The 22,956-nt window shown below is 51.3% G+C and overlaps 1 protein-coding gene across 1 annotated transcript in view; it reads left to right on the top strand.

The window, feature by feature from the left end:
* Positions 1–22,956, top strand: part of LOC142008343 (uncharacterized) — a 44,793-nt gene that overhangs the window by 9,734 nt on the left and 12,103 nt on the right. The window contains exons 8-16 of the mRNA XM_074985523.1: positions 3,586–3,650; positions 5,237–5,602; positions 12,357–12,529; positions 12,682–12,780; positions 15,846–16,247; positions 16,759–16,885; positions 17,829–17,942; positions 21,049–21,162; positions 21,548–21,667. Coding sequence (XP_074841624.1) covers positions 3,586–3,650; positions 5,237–5,602; positions 12,357–12,529; positions 12,682–12,780; positions 15,846–16,247; positions 16,759–16,885; positions 17,829–17,942; positions 21,049–21,162; positions 21,548–21,667 — 1,580 coding nt within the window. The remainder of the gene's footprint in view (positions 1–3,585; positions 3,651–5,236; positions 5,603–12,356; positions 12,530–12,681; positions 12,781–15,845; positions 16,248–16,758; positions 16,886–17,828; positions 17,943–21,048; positions 21,163–21,547; positions 21,668–22,956) is intronic.

Genomic DNA, 22,956 nt, shown 5'->3' with positions numbered 1-22,956 from the left:
CAAGACAAAGAATATTTACATAGTTTAAGCAAGATTTGCTTTATTGTTGTAGGGATAAAAATTGTGTCTGAATTCCATATATATGTAACCCTCCTGCAGGTAGCAGTTGGCAGCAGTTAGGGCTGGATTCAATATCTTTTCATCCATCTCGCACAGGAACGGCTCGAGCCCCCAGCCAGTTGCCTGGGAAATTCACACACCCCTGGGCACCTCGGAGAGGCAGTACTTTCCCACTCACGAGCACAGAGTCTGAGTGTAGAAAAGAAACTTTTAATGAAGGAGGCAGAGAAGTCACATGGCATTAGCTTGGGAAAAATACCACACCCAGAGTTCGTAACCAATCCCCAAGTAACTGTCCCAGCTCAAATGCATTGAACTGTGTCCTTTCGCTCTCAGGCTCACCAGTCCAGCAATGTAAGGGTCCCATTCACATACCCAAACTTTCTCCGTACCCCCCAGATTAATACCTTGCTGTTGCTTGTTGTATCAGCTTGCTGTCAAGGCTGTGAGAGTTTTTCCATCAAATGTTTTTTGAAAAGTGATGATAATCCTGATGCATAGGGAACTTGAATGAGATCTTTCAAAGACCTTTCTCTGTATGGGGGACTCCTTCCATCTGATGTAGCCACACAAGACATACTTGTAGCACTGCCAACCTTACTTGTTCAGAAATTGAGACAACCCCCTAAAAATCATGATTAAAAAAATAAAAGTTGGGTTCTTGGTGTTCTGAAATTGTAGGTTACATATAACCACATTTTCAAGTTTTTCTCTGTGAGGAATAAAAATGTGTGTTTTAAGATGAAAGCTTAGAGCATTATGTGATCAGCTGCCTCCAGGAGATGGGGTTTAAAAAGAACAGCATTACCCCTTTCATCTGCCTTTGGCCTGACTCTTGCCTCATGCAGGACAGTGTTACTCCTTTGACTTCAATGGAGTTGTTCTTGATTTATGCCAGTAGGAGTGAGAGCAGACTCAGGGCCTGTATTTTCCTAATAGATTTTCCTGAAAGCATGTTTGTCACACCTCACTAAACTCTTCCCTGCACTAAGCCTTCTGATAGCAGCAGCCAGTAAGGCACGTGTCAGCTTTATATACCCCTCTTTAGTCACTGACATGATGAGACCAAGGAAACTTGCTAACAATTTTGCATTAAAAAACCCTTTTTCTCATCAGCTCACTTCTATTCCCCAGCTAGGTTTTACCTCTGGCCCTGTAGCTCAGAGCCAGTTTCACTTGGGGCACAGTTAGAGATTGGCTGGAACTCCTTGCAGGGCAAAGACCCTAGCTGGGGAGAGCTCCGGGTCCCTTAGGAGCGGGAACCCCAGGACTGGGTTGTTTTCCAGAGCGTGGAGAGGGAGGGGTCTGAGAGCAGGGACAGCTATTCTCCGCCATGACCACGGGGCAGCAAGCGCGGTGGGGGGAATTTAGAGTGCAGAGTAACCACAGGGGGGCAACTGCACCAGGAAGAGTGGCCAGCTGGGGCTGGAGTTCTCCATATTTTTGGCCATGTGACCAGGTAAGTTTTCCCCCCCCTCCCCACATCATCATCCTCATCATCAACAATCATGGGTTCAGCGCTTGTTGGTGTCTGATGCCCCCCTCACTATTTCCTTCCATCTTTCTTGGTCCAGTGTGGCGTGGCTTAGCTTCTGTAGGCTAGCTCTGCGACAATCTACTATGTCATCTCCTTATTCTCTGTGGGGTCTGCCTCTCCCATTCGAACCGTGCATTATGCCAAGTACCAGGGTCTTGATTTTTTGTTCATCATTCATTCTGCAAATATGCCCAAATAGCTGTAATTTCTGTTGTATAACCATCTGCAGTAGGTTCTCGTTCAGCTGTATCTTCCTATATAATTCCTTGTTGGTGACCTGCATCCGTCCTATTCTCAGGATTTCTATAACAACTCCTCTCTACTGCCAATATTCTCTTCAAATCTTTCATTATCACCCGTGTCTCACATCTGTACAACATGCTGCTGAATACACATTTTCAAGATGCTCAGCTTTGTTCCTAAACTAATAGCTTTGCTTTTCCAGATCTTAACCATCGCCTTCAAACTCACTCTTGCTTTTGCTGTTCCCTTCTTGCAGTCTAGATCACACATTATGTTGCTCCCCAGATATGTGAAGTTGTCTACATTCTGTAGTTCAATCCCATCTGTGCTGATCTTCCTATTTCCTTGTCTCCAAATTCCATTGTTTTGTTTTATCAATGTTCATAATCAGTCTGTGCTGCTTCCCTTCCTCATTTAGCACCTACACCATTTTCGCTAGCTTCTCATCTTCCTCTATGATAACTATATCATCCGTGAACCTCAAGTTGTTAATTCTCATGATCCCATGCACCGATATCCCTTCTGCTTCTTCCTTGATCTTGTCCATTGCTCTCTTTAGGTGCATGATGAAGATACCCGGCGATATCAGATCTCCTTGTCTCAGTTCTCTCCTCATTCTAATCCAATTTCCCAAGTCCCTGCACATTCTCGCTGCTGCCTCCACATTGTCACTGATATCCTTCATAGAATCATAGAACACTAGGACTGGAAGGGACCTCGAGAAGCCATCGAGTCCAGCCCCCTGCCCCAATGGCAGGACCAAGTACTGTCTAAACCATCCCTGATAGACATCTATCTAACCTGTTCTTAAATATCTCCAGCGATGGAGATTCCACAACCTCCCTTGGCAATTTATTCCACTGTTTGACCACACTGACAGTTAGGAACTTTTTCCTAATGTCCAACCTAAACCTCCCTTGCTACAGTTCAGCCAACTGATACGGTTGTTATCCACTCCATACCACTCCAACACTGCACAAGTCACTTCCTGATCTATACTGTCAAATGTCTTCTGAAAATCGACAAAGCAAGTGTAGGTGTTCTTGTTCTTTTGTCCAGCTTTCTCCACTATCAGTCTTAGCACCCGTATCTGCTGTATGGTACTTCTATCTCTCCTGAACTCCACTTGCTCGGCCGCTAGATGTTCTATCTGCGATCTTAGTGTCTCCATCAGTATTATCATCAGAACCTTGCCTAGATGACTTATTAGGGCAATCACTTTGTAGGTCTTGCACACCAATGTACTTCCTTTCTTATGTATTGTCATTAGCATGGATCTTACCCATCTTCAAGTGTCCCCGTGGGTGCTCCACCTTAGATGTCAGGGTCACCCTGGTGCTGCAGACCAGAGATCTTGATAGCTATTTCTGTTGGACCATGCACGCGCAGCTCCTCTGCTCCCTTTGTGCTCTTTTCATCACGTACACCGTCCAGTTTGATCCAGTTCCTCTCAACCGCCAATGGCTGCAGACGGCGCTTCCAACTGCTCTCTTCTTGGCTTCAATTCTTTTTGATTTTTTTTTTCCCCCGTAGCAGGTACTTTTATTGTTTAGTTGACAGTTTAGCGTTTAGCCATTGTTGGGCTGATGCTTAGTTCTTGTTAGTTGTTTGAATCCATTACCGGAGCAAGGACTCCATCTGTTTAGCACTTGTTAATATACCTGGGTTTAAGAAGTGTGAGTCTTGCTGGGAGGCGATGCCTGCTTCTGATGGCCACTCATACTGTGTCTGGTGCTTGGGTGAAGGCCACGTACCTGCAAAGTGCCCCCATTGTTCAAAGTCAACGGCAAGGGCTTGCAGAGACAGGGAGGTGCGTCTTCGCTTGCTCCCGTTTGAGAAGGCACTGAAAACGGCTCTGCTGGAGAGTGGTGAGCCCTCTCAGGCGGGCCACCCTAAGTGTAGTGCGTTGTCTACCAAGGAGGTAGCATGTAAGTGCCCAAGAGTCTCCCCCACTCGATCGCTACCCAGTCTGTCTGTGGGTCCGATAAGTGAAGCTGAAACAGGCTCAACTAAGGTCTCTGGCACTCATAAGAAGGCCAAGGCCAAGAGAAAGTCGTCTTCCTTGATGCGGGGGATACAGCCTGGCACCGCCAGAGCCCCTGACCACCCTGAAGCAGCACTGGAGGCTTCAGTCCTGGCAATGGCAATGTCCAAGTCTAGAGTGCTGTCAGCACTGATAGCATCTCCACTGACAAAGTCTAGAGAACCGTTGGCACCGGCACCAACAACACCAGCACCAAAATGCTCGACCTCGGCACTGACAACCACGGCAGCAATAACTCCAATCCCGAAAACCGCAGCACCGTGGTGTTCCTCGATGGCACCGATGCCTTCTGTGCCACACGCTAAAGAACTGCGTCCTCCATGCTCAGCATTGAGTTCATTGGTGCCAGTGCAAGCAACAGAGCATGGAAAGGCAAGGAGTAAATCCTCCTGCACCCATCTCAGGGATGCCCCACGTCAGCACTCTGTATCACCTATTTCTGTCACCTCACAGATTTCTTCGGGATGCTATTGTAGGTCTCCTTACCACGCTATGAGGTCACCATCTCCAGTGTTGGGGCCGCAATCCCCCCACTGGCGTGATGTCCGGACCAGAGGGCGACAGAGTAGTGACAGATCCAGATCACCATCTCAGCATGGCAGGCGCTCTCATTCAAGTTCATCTTATGAATGTGACTATGAACGCTACTCCCCTGCTTGTCAATACTACCATTCTCCATGCTGTGCAAGGCGTCGGGACTATGAGCAGCACCGGTCTTCCAAATGCCATGTGATGAGCCAACAGAATACCCAGCAGAGAGGCTTTCGGTGGCGTCCTGGTCCCCTAGCTCCTCTCCAGTGCCTCCACCTCCGCTGACCACACAGCCATCCTTGCCACTGTCTGGAGAAGAAGAAGCTCAGTTTTCAGAGGTTGACTTCCCTCCAGGCCCTGCTTCATCACACGATTCATCCTCATCTTCACCAGATGAGGCAGTCATTCTGGGCGACGTCTCTTCCCCTGATGACCTCCGTGAATTCCAGTACTTGTTTTGGAGGGTGGCAAAATCCCAGGGGATTCAGTTAGCAGAATTGCCTGAGAAGAGACAGGGGTTGCTGAAGAACTTAAGGTCCCCCATCTCCACCCAAATTGCCATCCCACTGGGCAGAGCTATTGGAGAGGCAGCCGACAATATCTGGCAAATACCAGCACCTACATCAGCCACTAACAAGAGAGTGGCCAAAAGGTATTTTGTCCCTTCTGCGGCATGGAGTACTTGTTTACCCATCCACAGCCTAACTCTCTGTTGGTGGAATCCTCGCTACAGAGAGCCAAGGCCCCACAATATAAGGCCCTGGAGAGAGACTCAAAATGGTTGGACTTATTTGGGCGTAAAGTCTATTTGTCCTCCACAGTGTTGCTGTGCATGGCAAACTATGCTGTGCACCTGTCCAATCGCAACTTGGACAACTACTCCAAGCTTACATCGCTTATGGAGTACTTGCCTGATTCAAAGAAACCCCTGTTGAAGGCCATCGTACAAGAAGGCTATGTGGCCTCCAGGACTCATATTCAGATTGCCCTCAATGTGGCTGACACAGCGGCTCACTCCACGGCCAAAGTCATGAGAAGGGCTTCATGGTTGCAATCTTTGGGCATCCCCAAAGAGCTTCAATCTAAGGTTGAGGACCTGCCCTTTGAAAAACAGAAGCTCTTTGCTGAAAATACAGATGCGGTGTTGCATTCAAGCGAGGACTCACGTACTACCCTCTGGACTTTGGGTACGTACACACTGCCATTTAAACATAGGTGATAGGGGCCTTACCAGAGGAGGTACTCCCAAACTTTCCAGTGGCCGTACCATCCCAGACAATACGAACAGCCCTGGTCTTCCCAGAGGCCACCCAGGTGCAGGCATACACAGCCTCGTGGCCTGCAGCAACAGCAACAACAGCCGAGGCAACAAGTTTGATGGCATCGTTGTCGAGAGCTGAACCTCCCCCGAGCCAGTAGCTTCATCCTCCCCTTGGACACTGTTCCACTACCGCCTGTGACCGTTTTTCAACCAATGGTCCAAAATTACGACAGACAGATGGCTGCTAGAGAAAGTGTCTGCAAGTTACGTGATTCCGTTTCGCAGCACCCCTCCTATCACTCCACCGAGCATGCCCCTCTGCAAAGACCCCCCACACAAAGTCATGTTACGGCAGGAGGTAGACCACCTCACCATAGGGGCGACAGGGCCGGTGCTGGAGGAATTCAGAGGAAGAGGCTTCTACTCCTGTTACTTCCTCACGCAAAAGAAAGCCGGAGGGTTGAGACCTATTTTGGACCTCCGCAATCTAAATCGCCATCTGCAAAAGCGACAGTTCAAAGTGTTCACATGGGCCTCTCTAATTCCTGTGCTTGAACAAGGGGATTGGTTTGTGGCTCTCGATCTATACGATGCTTGCTTTCACGTCACCATCCACCCCACACACAGGCGATTTCTTCAGTTCATGGTGGGGGAGGACCACTTTTAGTACCGGGTGCTACCCTTTGGCCTCGCTACAGCTCCCAGGGTATTCTCAAAAACCCTTGCAGTGGTGGCCGCTCATCTGTGCCACCTGGGCATCCTTGTCTTTCCATACCTAGACGACTGCCTCATAGAAGGACCCTTCTGGGAGGAGGTCTATATGATGGTCTGGGTCACCAGGGCCAGCTTTCTCACTCTGGGCCTACTGATAAACGAGCAAAAGTCGACCCTGGAAGCAGCCCAGGACCTAGAATTTATCGGGGCGAGGTTGAACTCAACCACCGCCCGCGTGTATCTGCCACCTTTCTGCTTTTGAGCCATCCAGGACCTTGTTCACATGGTGTTGGCAGGTCTACAGGTGCAGATCATAATGTGCTTACTGGGTCACACGGCCACCACTACCTATGTGGTGCAAAACGTACAGCTGCGTTTCTGATATTTCCAACTCTGGATAGCAACTGTTTACAGACCAGTACACAGAAACCCACTCAAATGGGTGACAGTGCCAACTGATGTGTGCAACTCCCTAGGATGGTGGACAGTGCCAGGCAATTTGTTGGCTGCAGTCCCCTTTCAACGCTCACAGCCCAAGGCTCTCATAACGACAGACGCCTCCTTGTTGGGCTGGGGAACGCATCTCAATGGACAGTCTGTGCAAGGTGGATGGTCTGCAGCGGAATCGACCCTGCGTATAAACCTACTAGAACTCAGGGCAGGACGCAATACCTGCAAGCTTCTTCTACCGAGCATTGTGGCATGCCCGTCAAAGTCCTCACGGACAATGTTGCTACAATGCATTACATCAACCGTCAATGGGGAGCCCGTTCTCGGCTCCTCTGTATGGAAGCTATCTGCCTATGGAACTGGTGCATCTGCAACAGGATAACGCTAACTGCATGCTATCAACCCAGGGTCAACCATACGGAAGTGGACGCACTGAGCAGACACTTTGCACCAGATCACGAGTGGGAGATCCACAGAGACATCCTTCTCGTGGTGTTTCGTCTGTGGGAGTTTCCAGCAGTGGACTTGTTCACGACACACAACAATCACCAGTACGAGCTATGCTGCTCCAGAGTGGGCCCGGGACTGCACTCCTTAGGCCATGCGTTCCTGATGAGCTGGAGGGGTTCACTGCTTTATGCATTCCCACTGATGATGTTGATCCCCAGAGTCTTACAGAAGGTCAAGGGGGATGGAGCCAAGCTCATACTCATAGCGCTAGCATGGGCGTGTCAGCATTGGTTCCTGATCCTGCGCAGAATGTCGCTTCAAGAGCCTCGGCTCCTACCCTGTCCTGTAGCTCTACTGACTCAGGAGAAGGGAATGATCCTACATCCACAGCTGCACAGCCGCACACCCTACACCTCACGGCTTGGTTGATCACTGGTTCAATGCGGCAGAGGATTGTTGTTCAGACCAAGTGAAAGCTGTCCTCATTCAGAATAGATGAGAAAACACATGAAAAACGTATTCTGTGAAATGGTGATGATTCGTCACATGGTGCTCAAAGAGACAACTAGTATTGTGTGAGACAGAAATTCACTCAATACTTGACTACTGACTTGAGCTAAAAAGTCAAGGTTTAGTGCTGGCATCCTTAAAGGTACATTTGGCTGCTATATCAGCCTTTAGACATATGGTGGATGGCATGTTGGTCTTTGCGCACCCAGCGATGGCACGATTCCTCAAAGGCCTAGCGAACATGTGTCCACCAAGGCGGCTGGTAGCGCCCCCTTGGAGCCTCGATCTGGTCCTAGAGACACTGTCGAGAGGCCCATTTGAACCCTTGGCCACAACTTCGTTCAAATTGCTGGTGCAAAAGAATGCCTTCCTTCTTGCAATCATGTCAGCCCGAAGGGTGAGTGAGCTACCAGCCCTCATGGCAACCTCGCCATATACGATCTTCAACAAGGACAGGGTGACACTGAGGTTACATCCCTGCTTCATCCCTAAGGTTGCCTCGGAATTTCACGTCAACGAACTAATAGTGCTTCCAGCATTCCACCCAAAGCCATATGCCTCAGCGCGGGAAGTGCAGTTGCATTCCTTGGACGTTAGAAGAGCCTTGGCCTTCTACATTGACAGGACCAAGCCCTTTCAGAAGACTGAGAAGCTGATGGTGTCCATAGCCCATCGCTCTAAGGGCGAGGCAGTTTCCTCGCAATGACCCTCTAACCGTACCATGTCCTGCATCACAGCCTGCTACTCACTGAGGGGCATGTCCTTGCCGTGCCAACAGAGGGCACATTCAATGAGAGCGATGGCAGCATCGACAGTGTTCTTCAGAGGAGTCCCCCTTCGTGATATCTGCAGGGTGGTGAGCTGGGTATCTTACAACACGTTCGTGAAGCACTACACCATCTACTGATAGCTGACTGAGGATACCTCCTTGTCCATAGTGGTGCTGTCTGTCCTGGACAAGACCTGACTCCAGTACCCGCCTCCTAGTTTCCTGGGGGGAGGGGACCACTGCTACTCAGTCACCTAAGGTGAAGCACCCACGGGCACACTCGAAGAAGAAAGAGAAGTTACTCACGTTCGTGCAGTAACATTGGTTCTTCGAGATGTGTCCCTGTGGGTGCTCCACCACCCACCCTTCCTCCCCGCTTCAGATTCTTCTTTGAGCTTTATGTTTCAGATCCGGAGCGGTTTCAACAAACTGGATCAAACCGGACCACACCCATGATGAAAAGAGCATGAAGAGGAGCAGAGGAGCCGTGCATGTGCGATCTGGTAGAAACAGCTATCAAGATCTCCGATCTGCAGCGCCAGGGCGAGCCTGACACCTAAGGTGGGCTGAGGTGGAGCACCCATGGGGACACATCTCGAAGAACCATCGTTCCTGCATGAAGGTGAGTAACTTCTTTCCTCAGGCACCTTCCCTTCTTTCCATGCTCTATTACATAGTCTCTGTATTTCCCAAATCATATTTTCTCTACCGTATTTGATCATCTCTCCTGTAATCTTATCATTTCCAGGGCTCTTGTTGTTCTTTAGATGTTTCACTGCTCTTTCTACTTCCTCCTTCAAAATATCGGTCTCGCTGTCGATGCTCAGTGGAGATATCTCTCTCAGTTCTTTGGTCAGTCTCTCTGAGACACACAGGTCCATCTGTGCTTCAGACAGATCGGTGCAATAGCTCATCCACTGCTGCACAATCTTCTTGTTCACGAGCACCTCTTTGTTCTCCTCTTTGATCACCATCCGCTTCGGCTGCCACTTTCTATTACTATTTCTAGTCATCTTATACACCTCCCTGGTCTTACAGTTGCCGTAATACCTCCCCATGCCCAGCCTAGGGAGCATCCCTATGTTTGCGCAAGGAGCTTCCACAATAAAGGAGTGCCTGATGGATCACACCAGGCTTCATGGCATGGAGCTGGGTCACCTGCACACTGCGCCCCACCCCAGGTAGGTACTACAGATGGGCACTGTGGTGTGAGAATAAACACTGGTGCTCATAGAAGTCCAGTGAATAGGCATTAAGAAGAGCAATGTGGCAATGGAGCAGGAAATGGACAAGCCCCAAGCGCATCTGTTCCTCCTAGGGGGACATTGCAGCCAACGGGAACCAGTGTCCACTCAAGTAGCGTGTGTCTAAAGCAGAAAGCAAAAGCAATCTTCCCTGTAGTGGTTTGTGTAGAGAGCGTCAGGGAGGGAACGTCAGCAAAGGGAGTGCAGGCTGCCATTCTGCTTTCTAAATACAGGAAAACAATTTAATAACAGAGTAGGTGACAGAGCACTGGGTTATTCCCAAATTGCCAGTTGTGTCATTGACTCAGTCCAGGCCCTTGCAATGCGAGCTGGGGATCGCCAGAGTTCCTGGACAGCCCCATTAGGGCCAGAGGAGTGAATTTAGTAAATGGCTGATGCCAGGTTTTCCAAGGATACGTCTCTAATACAAAAAAACGTTTAGAGCTGGCCTGGGTCAACTCACTCAGGCTTGTGAGCCTATAAGATTGCAGTGTAGTCACCTGGGCTCTGGGGCCCTGCAAGGGGTGGGGGTGTGAACCTGGGCTCCAGTAGGCATTGATACAAACGGGATCAAAGTTTGGCCCTAAATATCAATTATTTGTGTATATATTTATTTGCTTTCTCCTTGCTGAGCCTTTCCGCAACGCGCCTCTGGCCCAGCTTTTCTCTGTAGCCACAGGGGGTTAGAAACAGACCAGTTCTTTTTAAACAAGATGGTTGTCAGAAGGCTCCAGTGTGGTCTCTGGCTGTGTGCAAAGATAACTGTTGCGTAGCTTGTTTGTGCTCGCCCTGTGCTCTGTGTTGAGTTTGCGCAAGTAGTCAGCCTCCAAAGACCACGCCCTCAGGTAAAGCTCGAAGGCACCAGCCCGGGTTTATTGTCAAGCAAAATCACATGATGGTTCAGTGGAGTCCGCTGATGATTACTACTACGTGGATGTACCGGATGTGGCTCACTCAGTAACATGGGTCACTGTACCCTGGGCCAGACAAAGACAGCCCCTCCAAGACATAGCGTAGAATCCTACAGCTGGAAGAGACTTCAGGAGGTCATCAGGTCCAGCCCCTTGCCCAAAGTACAACCAACCCTAACTAAATCTTCTCAGCCAGGCCTTTGTCCAGTCGGGACAGAAAAACCTCGAGGGATGGAGATTCCATCACCTCTCTAGGTATCTTTATATGCAGGTACAAACAAGTTACACATCACACCTGACCACAGCTGCCTTATCCGTAGGACAAGGTGAGGCAGCTGCCCCAGGCCCTGCTCTTTTAGGGGCCTGGGTGGAGGCTGCCCCAGCCAGCCTATGGATGGGAGTTGGGGAGGATTACCTGGGCCAGGGGATTACGTGGAGTCAGGGGTTGCACGCAGTACATATGCTGCAGCAGCAGCGGGCAGTCACCCTCCCCAGCACTCATCATATGTGTGGTGGCAGCAGCAGCCTGCTCCATTTCATTGCCTGCCTGCCCAGCTCGCTGCACCCTGCTTCTCTGCAGCAAGCTGGGGGACAGGTTGCCTTTTCTGTTACCTGTGGGGCGGAGGGGGCCCCTTGCTGCTGCTATCACCACTGTGTGCAACCCCTGGCCCCAGGGGGGGATAGGGTAGGGGGAGGGGCAAGGCCTGGGGCACAGGAAGGGGTTGTCCTGGGCCCCTGCCTAGAGAACTGATGGGGAGTTGCCCCAGGCCCTGCCACTGCCTTGGGGTGGCCGTGCTTTTCATGCATCAGGGTGATACTCTCTGACATTACTTAGATACCATCCATCACCTTGGTTCAACCAAACCATCTGTCTCTGTCATGCTGTCATTTTAGCTCCTGTTCTTAACCTGGGCTGGTATGTCTCTGCCATCTGCAGGGAGCGTGGGGGAGTGTACTATGGTGCTTCTTAATGACCTGCTGTTTCCAGTGCTTTGGAATGTGCTTTCAGCCCGTGCCTGCTACCACTTAGTGTTTCACGCTTGTGCCTAGCACCAATTAGTGTTCTGCACTATCAGCCCTCCTGGGGCCAAGTCCTTTGAGCAGGGTCCTGCCTCTTGCTCACAGCTTAACTGCGCTTACTCCTGCAGCCAACATCAGGTGTGGTCTGAGCCTGGCCATACCAAGCATGTGGTGTTACTGTGGGTCCCAGGGGAGGTGACACACGGTGGGTGAGGTCAGCTCTTTTCTTGGACCAACTTGCATGGACAAGTCCTTGGATTTCCCAGAGGACTAGCATGATGCTCCTGCTTGTTCCTGGAGAAGCGCTCAGGTGTGGGGGCAGGCTGGTAACAGACATGACTTTGTTCCCCAGATCCTGTGCATGGGTCAGTACCTGCCAGCTCCCCGGTACAGATGAGTACCCTTTGGCCAGTTGAGGGATCAGCACTGCCTGGCCTTGCTCCGGGATCTGGGTAGGGACCAGCAACCCTGGGGCCAAGTCCTCCATAGGGTCCAGCACTGCTCAGACCAGGGCTGGTTTTGAGTGGGGACCAGCCCTGCTGGGCCTCGGGCCAGGATCCGGGTAGGGACCAGCACTGTACAGCCTTGGGCTAGGTCCCCTATTGGTGCCAGGATCTGTGCAGTGGGGACCGGCACCGCCCAGCCTCGGCCCGGGATCCTATAGGGACCGGCACCGGCACCGCCCAGCCTCGGCCCAGGACCCGTGTAGGGGCCGGCACCGCCCTGCCCCGCGTGTCCCCGCCGAGCAGCAGCGGCGGCGGCCGGAGCTCGCCGCTCCGTGCCCGGTAGGCGGCACTGCTCGGGCTCGCCGCCCCTGGCGCGCCGGCCGCCCGTGCTCTTCGCAGGACCAACGAGGCGGCGGCGGCGGCTCGCTCCCAGGCTGCACTCGGGCCGCTCCCTCCCCAGCATGGCAGCGGGGCCCAGCCCACGCCCCTAGGGAGCCGCGGGCCGGGACGCGCGGAGCTCGGGCTCGGCCGGGCCGCTTCCCCCGAGAGCCAGCCAGCGTGGGGCCATGGCCGAGTGGGCACCGGCCCAGGTAAGGCCCGGCGGGGAGCGCGGCGCTGGGGCCCGGCCCGGCTCGGCTCGCCGGAGGCGCGGGGCGCGGCCGCGCTCATCCCCGGCCTTTGCCGAGTCGCGCCCCGCCGCGCCGCGGTAGAGAACCAGCCCTGCCGGGCGATCCCGCTGCCCGCGCCCGAGATGCAGCCACCTTTGGGGGTGGTCACTGTCGTGCCCCGGCAGCGTGGCGGAGGCAGCGGGGCCTTCGGAAGGGGCCTGGCGGCTGACTTGGGCGCCGGGAGCCGAGCCTTTGGTTTCAGGGGAGCCGGGTTGGCCTGTGCCAGGGGCTGCAGCCGCAGGCCGGAGGGGGAGAGGGACGCTGGGGTCGGGAGGTTGTGTTCAGTCGAGCTAGGCACGAGTCCTTAGGCGCCCGCAGCCTTCTGGGGAGGCTTTCCCCGAGCCATGGGCACCTCCAGTCCTTTGTTCCTCCTAACTGAGCGCTTGGTTTCGCACCCAAATCAGGGCAGTGAGTTCTGCAGCTCACCCAGTTTTGCTTGTTTAAAGTAATTTACTTTTCACTTTGAACAGGGGCTCCTGACTGCCTGTCTCTAAGCCGAGTTCGCTGTAAGCTGTGCTGCTGGCCCAGGAGAAGGTCAACTGCCCTCCAGCTGATTAGCAGCTAGGTCTGGGGCTTCTGTTGGTGGTGCACGTTTGCACATGGCTCAGTGGACGTTAAAAATTTATTCTGCACATGGATGGAAAAAGATTAGTGGGAACATTACTTTAGGCCATTCGCTACTCTGTGTTCCTATATCATCTTCCACTCCGTGTAAATTAACCATTCCCAAGCTCTTAAGTCTCTTCCCATGAGGAAGTCTTTTTCAGGCCTCTTAGTTGCTTGTTTTCCAGCTCTGACCCCCTTCTACTCTGCTTATTTTGTCTGAGAAGGAATGCCCAGAGCTGATCGAGGGATACAGCTGCGGGCGTCCCATTGACTGGTGGAAAACACACATTCAGTTTTGCGAAAATGTTTGAGATATCGATTTATTTCCCCTCTGCACCAGAAGGAAACAAGGATCATTAGGTGGCTTTTTTTTTGTTTTGTTTTGTTTTTTTTAAATGAAAAAATGTCAGTGAGCGATTTCCTCTGTGCAGATACAAAATTGGTATCTCCACCTGCTTCTGCAAAAATAATCTACGGAGAGCTGTGTCTACATTTGTGGATGCCAATACCTGTGGATATCTGCAAATTTGAAGGGTTCTGAATACAAAATTTGTATCTGTATCCGCAGCCACAAAAATTGCCATGGATGGCTATAGATATCTGAGGATTTGCAAAGCTGTACCCAGTGGTGAGATATGTGGGGCCCTCGTTCAAATGCCTGCTCACCCACATCCCCGGTGAGCACTCTAATCACTGGGGAGAGATGCTCTCTGGTGTGGACCAGAAATTCCATGTTAGTCCTGGGAAACCAACTTGATATAAGTTTGATCCATTTCTGTGTAAAATTTCAAATTACACAAATCAGCATTTTCCGCTGTATGTGAGTGAGTAAAAGTTCCTAGCTTGCTAGAAGAATGATCTGCTCAACATTGACCAGAGCTGTACATTGATTTGTTAGGCTGAAGTTTGAATCACACACAGCCAGTCTGGGAAGCTCAAATACATTCTCCACTGTGAATCATGTTCATAGAATGCTAGGACTGGAAGGGACTTTGAGAGGTTGTCGAGTCCAGCCCCCGGTTGTGTTTGTCAACAAGGAATTTCATCAGCTCTTGTGCTCCCCATCTACCTGGCTTAGAAAGGTCACACTCTAGTTCCCCACTGTCATCTTTAGTTCTGACTAACCTGAATTATTTTTTGCCATCATCAGATTTATCCCCTTCTTTCCAGTTAGTAAATATTTCATCCATTGATCCTAGTACTTTGGGAAACTGACTTCACCATTTGCCATGATGGAAACTTGGCCATTATTCCTGTTGGCTGTGGAAGGTCAGCCCAAAGCCAATCAGGCTTCTGAGACTCTGACTTCTGTTTTTCTGCTAAACTCTCTTGCTCCGTGTTGCTGTGATCAGATGAGGAAGATGCAGGTTCGGAAGATCAATTCCTCTTTTGTGTCCGGACTCTGACTTGTAGCTTGTGAGTTTTCTGGAGCAAAGTCTCTGTCATTTTTTCTGTGCGGCGTTTACCGCTACAAAACCTTGATCCTCTGTTGGGCTTCCTAAGCCCTGCTGTGATGACAATGAAAGGAAAGACTTCTGTTGAGAGCAGAGGGCTTTGGATAGGTCTTCCCTGATGTTACTGGGAACAGATGTCCCTTCTAGCTGCCCCACTGATGCGTGTGGTGTAAATACTTCGGCACCACTGAAATAACTGAGCACACAGCACAAGACAGTGCACGGTCACTATCCAGGTGACACCAGGGAGGTGTTTTGCTGGGATGTCTCTCAAGTGCTGTGTGTGCGTTTGTTGCGACTGAAATGAATTTCCATTATCTCGTCTACACACGCGTTCTTCCTTCCTTAGACTTGCTTCTCACCTAGTCTCTCTCTCTCCCTGCCCTGGCTGGACAGTCGGCCGTGGGTTAGAACGGTGTGGGAGGAGGACATGACTCCAATAAAACCTGACCTTGTTTGCATGTTCTTTGTTTGGTCTGTGGATTGGTGACTCTTTCTTTCTTGTTGGGATTGTTCCCTCTAATTGTTTTCCGTTGGGGCAGAATAAATTTTGTTACATGCACCCAGGCATGTCCAGATGTGCACCACCAATAGAAACATGTTGCCAGCTGTGAGCGCTCGACCAGTCAGTTGGGCAGCACCCAAATCTCTGAGCTCACAGGGAATACTGACTGGAAGCTCAAGGTGTGAAATACAGTGGAGGGGGAATGGAAGACCTTGTATTTCTAGATAGGCTAGAAAAAGGATGCACTGAAATTCACAGATGTGAGTGCAAGTGCCTGAGAAATCCAGGCCAATTCCCAGCCCTTGGGGTTCAGATAAACGTTGGGTAGTTTGGATCCTGATCTGTGCCTCCCTGGCCCTTTAGCGTTTTGCCGGGAAATCAATATGACGTCAGCCAGTGTCGATTTCTCTCCCTGCAAACAGATTCAGGAATGGAACGTCGAGGCTCAACACCTGCTGCCGCTGCAGCCCCCCCTGGTCCCTGAGCGCGCTCACATGAGAGAAGCACAGCTGCACACGGCAGAGGCCTCTCTCTGGACTGTGGTGGCTACGGTTCAGGCCATGGAGAGGAAGATCGACTTGCTGGCCACGCGCCTGCTGAGCCTGGAGGGGAGATCTGGGACGGCCGAGAAGAAATTAATAGACTGTGAAAAAACAGCAATGGAGTTCAATAACCAGCTGGAGAGTAAGTGGGCCGTGCTGGGGTCTCTCATCCAGGAGTACGGGCTGCTGCAGAGGCGGCTGGAGAATGTGGAGAACCTGCTGAAGAACAGGAACTTCTGGGTCCTGAGACTTCCCCCAGGCACTAAAGGGGAGGTGCCCAAGGTAACGATATCCCAGCTGGTGCTCGGAGGGTAAAAGCAGGTACTGAAATGTTCTGTGATGCCTGTGGGATGTGCAGGTCCTTATAGTCACTGCGGTGGAATGGCTTGGAATAAGGAGGAGGGTAATGGTGGATAATCTGTGCGTCGAGGAACTCCACTTTCTTTCCTGGGAATCGGTGCATGACGTTGGTGTTGGGGGAAGATGTTGGGTGGTGGCATTAGATACCGAAGGTGATCATACTCCGAGTTTCCCTCCACTGGACCACGACCCTCTGCAGAAGGGTGATTGAATTAGAGCAATTCTGTCTCCATGGCCTGTTGGACTGCCAGCAGAGGCATCCCTTGGCCCCAAAAGGGAGGGTGACGTTGGCTGTGTAGATGCTGTTCCCTGGGCATTGGATTGGGACCACCAGCTCACACAGACTGACGTAGGGCCCGTTGTGGTTGTCTGCTCTGAACTCCCGCCTCGCGCAGGCCACTGTTCCTGACCTCTTGCACGCTTGTGATCGCAGATGCCGGTGACCTTTGTGGACGTGGCTGTCTATTTCTCCGCGGAGGAGTGGAAGAATTTGGAAGACTGGCAGAAAGAGCTGTATAATAACCTGATGAAAGAGAACTATGAATCTTTGAGCTCGCTGGGTAAATACTCGTTTTCACTCGCTTCCTGGATCCATGATCTGCAACCAGCTGGGGCAGCCCCGTTCAGGCCAGAACTCTAGGGCTTTTCATTTCAGCTGGAGCGGTGGTTATGCCCTCCAGATCGGGGTGTCTGATACATTCACCATTGGGCACGTGTGGCGAATAGGGCACTATGTTGTGGTGAATATAGGGGTGGCCAGCTGGCGGCTCTCGAGCTGCATGCTGCTCTTGGGGCCTTTAAATGCAGCTCCTTCTGAGAGCTGCACACTGGGCGCGCCGTCTGCCTGCTCTGTGCATGCACCCCACTGCTTGTTAGCAGAATGTGTGGTGGCAGCAGTGGCAGTTCCGGCGGCTCTGGTGAGTCGTCGGCATTGAATTAGAACAGGGGCTGGGATAACCTGGCTCTGGGGGAGGGGGAGGACATTTATTTAGAGCTGGGGATGAGGACAGGGCTGGAAGTACCTGGCTCTATAAAGTTCTGTATGCTGTAATGTGGTGAATGTGCAAAGACGACAATCCACCCTTCAATTCACATGCCTTCCCATTCAAAAGGAGCTACTTATCTCCCCTGTGGTTGGGGGCATGGGGCGGAGGTCCAGTCTGCCATCTCCAGGGCTTGTTGTATCAGGAATGGCGCTTGTTGACATCAGGGCTAAATTGGCACAATGCTGATCCTCACATAGGCACGCTCAGCATGGCCCTGCGTGGCAGTGACGAAAAATCTGCTTCATTAATGGGGAACCAGGTGTGTAATGGTGCAGGCAGGTGCTGCTTGCCCTGCCTTGGTCTGGCTTAAGCTTCTGTAGCTTTATGAAGAGGTGAGCGGCTTCCTTTGTCTGTAAGCTCCTCTCTGGGAACGTAGAGCGCAGCTGAAGAATTGTAATAACAGTCGCACACTGTAAAATGAGACCGTGGGTTCCCCTGTTCTCTTGTTTCTGGACAGACCGTACCCGTTCCAAAGCAGAGCCTGAGCCCCGGATTGAACGAGGGGAAGATCTGTGTGTCCAGGACCAGCAGGGTTTGAAAGAGAGGGAGATCCCTGCAGAGCCCTGCACAGGTGAGCCATGAGATGCCAACAGCCCAGAGGCAGGAAATGGAATGCAAATTGCAGCCATGTGGCTGTATCCTGGAGGCCTGTTTGTGTTGCTCATGGTTTTTCTCCAGTCCTGACTGCTTCTGTCTCTGCTCTGTTAGCTGTTCTGGGCATCTTCCCTTTGGTATGCCTGTGTACTTGGCTGCACTCCTGTGCTTCTGATTGCTCGCTCCTTCGTGCAGATGATGGCTGTGCTTTGGGGTCTAGACCATGTCTCTCGTGGCTTAGCTCCTGCTCTGCTTCACCAGGCCAAGAGCGTAAGAGGGTTCAAAAAACAACTGCGTATATTTGCAGAGATCTATGAGTGGCGATTAGCCGGGGGAATCAGGATGCCACCCTGTGAGCCGGGTGTGCCTAAACCGTTGGCTGCTGGAAGCTGAGAGTAGAAGACAGGTGGGTCATTCCCTAATAGCCCTGCTCTGTTCACTGCCCCTGAAGCACTGATACTGGCCGCTGTAGGAGGCAGGATGCTGGGCTAGCTGAGCCGTTGGTCTGACTCAGTGTGTCAGCTCTGATGTCCCAGGAAGGTGGTGATTTCCAGCTGGTGAGCACTGAGATTTGGAGAGAGGAATTCTGGGTTCTGCCCCTAATTTTGCCACTGACTTTCTGTGTGGTGCTGGGCAAGTCACTTAGGCTCATGTGTTAGAAGTGGCCTCTGCTTGTTGGTGACCTCCATTTATGGTGCCCAAATTGAAACCTCTCATGCCTGACTTTTCAGGGGTGCTGATCCTGTAGCATTCCCATTGTCCTTAGATTACATTCTGGATGCGCAGTGTCTAGATTATTAGTGGCTATATTAATTAAATTAATTAAAGCACACCAGCGGGTCCAGTGCTCCAGGTAACTAATGTGAAACAATGTGGACATAGAAGGGAGCTCAGGAAAGTTTCACTTTCAGTTGTCAAACAAGGAGGTCTTTGGCACCTTATAGACTAACAGACATTTTGGAGCGTAAGCGTCCATGAGCAAATCATAGAATCGTACAACACTAGAATGGGAAGGGACCTCAAGAGGTGGTCAAGTCCAGTTCCCTGCTTTCTTGACAGGACCAAACACCATCTAGACCATCCCTGATAGGTGTCTACCTAACCTGCTCTTAAATCTCTCCAGTGATGGAGATGCCGCAACCTCCCTAGGTGACTTATTCCAGTGTTTGACCACCCTGACAGTTAGGCAGTTTTTCCTAATGTCTAATCTAAGCCTCCCTTGCTGCAGTTTAAGCCCGTTGCTCCTTGTCCTGTCCTCGGAGGCCAAGCAGAACAATTTTTCTACCTCCTCCTTATAACCCTCTTTGAGGTACTTGAAAACTGCTATCATGTCCCCTCTAAGTCTTCTCTTTTCTAAGCAAAACATGTCCAGTTCTTTCGGTCTTCCCCTCATCGCTCACGTATCTGACAAAGTGGGTCTTTGCCCATGGACGCTTATGCTCCAAAACATCTGTTAGTCTACAAGTTGCCACAGGACTTCTTGTTGTTTTTGAAGATACAGACTCATTCGGCCTCCTCTCTGGTACTTTCATTTGTGATGTATATTTCCGTAAGACCGGCCATCCTGAGCCAGACCAATGGTCCATCAACCCAGTGTCCTGTCTGCCGACAGTGGCTGGTGTTAGATGCTCCAAAGGGAATGACCAGAGCCGGGCGGTCACTGGGTGATCCATCCTCTCAGTTCAGTCCCAGGTTCTGGCAGCCAAAGACTTAGGAACACACAGAGCAGAGGGTTGTGTCCTTGACCACCTGTGCTAATAGCCATTGACGGACCTTCCTTCATGGATATATATTCTTTAACCGTATTATCCCTTGGGCCCTTACAACCTTCCCCGGCAGTGGATTCCATTGGTGACCTGTGTGTTGTGTGAGGATATGCTACCTTTGGTTTGTCTTCAGCCTGCTGCCTGTTACTTTCCTTGGGTGACCCCTGGTTCCTGTGTTATGTGAAGGGGAAAAAACGGCTTCCTTTTGCAATCTCTCCACATCATTCCTGGTCGTCATAGACCTCTGCCGTATCCCCCCTTACGTGTCCCTTTTCCAAGCTGAGCAGTCCCAGGCTTTTTCGTTTCTTTTTGTGGTGCAGCTGTTCCTGACCCCTCATTGTTTTTGTTGCCCTTCTCTGTCCTTTTTCCCCGGTGCTAGTGCAGCTTTGTGGAGATGGAGTGACCAGAGCTGCCCATTGTATTCAGCTCCTGTTTGGCCACTTTTTCTGAGAGAGTCGTGGCTGGATGAACCAGGAAGAGTTGGACATAGAATCATAGAATTCTAGGGCTGGAAGGGACCTCAGGAGGTCATCAAGTCCAGCCCCCTGCCCAAAGCAGGATCAACCCCAACTAAATCATCCCAGCCGTGATTATGTCAAGCCGGGACTTAAAAACCTCTAAGGATGGAGATTCCACCACCTCTCGTGGTAACACATTCCAGTGCTTCACCACCTTCCTGGTGAAATATTTTTTCCTAATATCCAACCTACACCTCTCCCTCTGTAACTTCAGACCATTGCTCCTTGTTCTGCCATCTGTCACCCCTGAGAATGGTCTCTCTCCATCCTCTTTAGAGCCCTTCTTCAGGAAGCTGAAGGCTGCTATCAAATTGCCGCTCGCTCTTCTCTTCTGCAAACTAAATAAGCCCAGATCTCTCAGCCTGTCCTCATAGGTCACGTACTCCAGCTCCCTAATCATTTTCGTTGCCCTCTGTTGAGCCCTTTCCAACACATCCACATTGTTTCTATACTGAGGGGCCCAGAACTGGATGCAGTACTTCAGATGTGGCCTCACCAGTGCTGAGTAGAGGTGAATAATAACTTCTCTAGATCTGCTAGATTTGGGCACCAAAAAGGGAGGCCACCAACCATGCTGTGCAGGGGATTCACCCTGGAGCATAATTCCTGCTGATGTCATGTCCATGCGTAGCACGCTCACATGCTGCATGCTGTGTTCACCCTTACGCCCAGAGCCTGTCTCTTATGTCCTAGCTACTGAGAATACGCCCCCTCCGCCGTTCAGTAGAGGCATTGCTTTGAGATGGGGGTGAAGGGTACAGGTGCACCAACATCTTCTCATTCTCTGTCCCTCGAACAGAATCCCTGATGTCAACGCCCGACATTCTGTCCCGGATCAAGCAGGAGGAGGGGCCTTTTGTTGGGGAGCAGCAGTTCTCGGAGGAGAGAGGAATCCCTGTGGACCCCTGCGCAGGTGACTAGTTGACTCAGACAACTTCCAAATAGTGAGTGTGGCGGAGAAATTGAGCAAAGCTGCCTCCTAGAACTCTGCCAGTTCTATGTCACTGCACCTCCCTTTCCTGCCACTGACTTATTGTACAGCCTTGGGCAAGTCACTTGAGGCCCAAATTTAGCGGCCTCTGGTTTTGGAGGGGGAGAAAGCTCCATTTCCCCTGTCTGCTTCTAATCTCTCATTTTTGTGAGCATTTTTGCCCCCCATGGCACAGTACAGACCTCAGTTGCCTTGTGAACCTGCTGCCGTTCCCACAGCTCCCCTCAGCAGAGAGAGTGGCCATCAACTTGAGAGCGGAGTGTTCCTGGGATTTTGGAAAGCACCGTGTCTTCCTTTTCTCCCTCAGGCGCTGATGCTTTGATTTCTGCCCATGACTTTTTATCCTGGATTAAACAAGAGGAAGAGCCCTGTGTCCGGGAGCCGTGGGAGCTGCCTGAAAGAGAAATCCTCACTGGCCCTGGCCCAGGTGAGCAGTGGCTTAAAAGAAGCCAGAACCAGTGAGTAAAGCCCCGAGGCTGGTGGTCCCTTTGGGTGCTCTCCTGCCGCTGGGAAGGAGGTTGGTTCTGTCTTGGTGGCAGGCATTAGTTAGTAGATTTTAAGGGACCAGGGTCGTCCTGCAGTCTGATCTCGTGCATAGCGCTGGCCAAGGAATCTCACTCCCAGGGATTCCTGCAGAAGCTGCCTGATAGGTCTGGCTCTGGGCAGCATCTCCCTTCCTTAGTTTACACTGCCTCTCGCAGGGGCTTCCGCCGGCTGTGCCTGTAGCAGCGTCAAACCGGGCCTACACCAGAATTTTCTGTGGGCATAGCTGTGTTGGCAAGAGTGTGAAAAATTCCCCTCTCCCCAGTACCTGCTTGACCTGTGCCATCAAACGCCCCAGCAAGGACCCAGCACAAAGTCTCTCTGCTGAGATAGCTCATATCACCTGGGGAACTGGTATCAGCACGACTGGCAAAAGCACTTGTCTTGGTCTAGACTGCCTGTCTGCTGAGCAGGGTTGTGCCAGAGCCATAGAAGGACAGTGACAGAAGCAAGGAGCTCAGTGCGTTTAGCTAAACAAAGAGATGGGGAAGGGGTGCTTTGACCCCAGTCTGTAAGTACCTACCGGGGGGTGCATGCTCAGACTATCAGCGAGATGTCTAACGCATCCTGCTGGCTGGAACTTGCAGCCAGACTGATTCAGGCTGGCAATGAGATGCAGTTTTTTAACAGGAAGTCCTGTGGCACCTTATAGACTAGCAGATATTTTGGCGCATAGGCTTTCGTGGGCAAAGAAGCGGGTCTTTGCCCACAAAAGCTTATGCTCCAAAATACCTGCTAGTCTATAAGGTGCCACAGGACTTCTTGTTGTTTTTGAAGATACGGACTAACTCAGCTACCCGTCTGATAGTTTTTTAACAGTGGGTCATGGTGGGTTTCACTGAGGATTGTGCTGGTTTCTCCATTCCTAGCCATTTAAAAATCAAGGTAGGATGTTTTAGAAAACAAATCTGCTCTAGGGATAATTTGGAGGCAGGTCTCTGGCCTGTAGGACAGAGGAAGTCAGCCTAGATGCTCACAATGGTCTCTTCTGATCTAATGTGGACAAGGCCTTCGTCTCCTCTGTTATCATCGTCTCCTACGTGCTGTCCTAGATGGCCCAGAGCTCAGGTAACAGTGGGTGAAGCTGATCTCTGTGCAGAGCACCTCAGTGAGGCCTAGTGGGGAACTTTGCTCCAGAGCAGGGTTGGGCTTGTGGTTAGAACCTCAGTGATG

This window comes from Carettochelys insculpta, chromosome 2 (assembly GCF_033958435.1).
Source record: "Carettochelys insculpta isolate YL-2023 chromosome 2, ASM3395843v1, whole genome shotgun sequence".
NCBI classification, from domain to species: Eukaryota; Metazoa; Chordata; order Testudines; family Carettochelyidae; genus Carettochelys; species Carettochelys insculpta.
The sequence above is the reverse complement of the archived record's forward strand: the minus strand, read 5'-3'. Positions and strand labels throughout refer to the sequence as shown.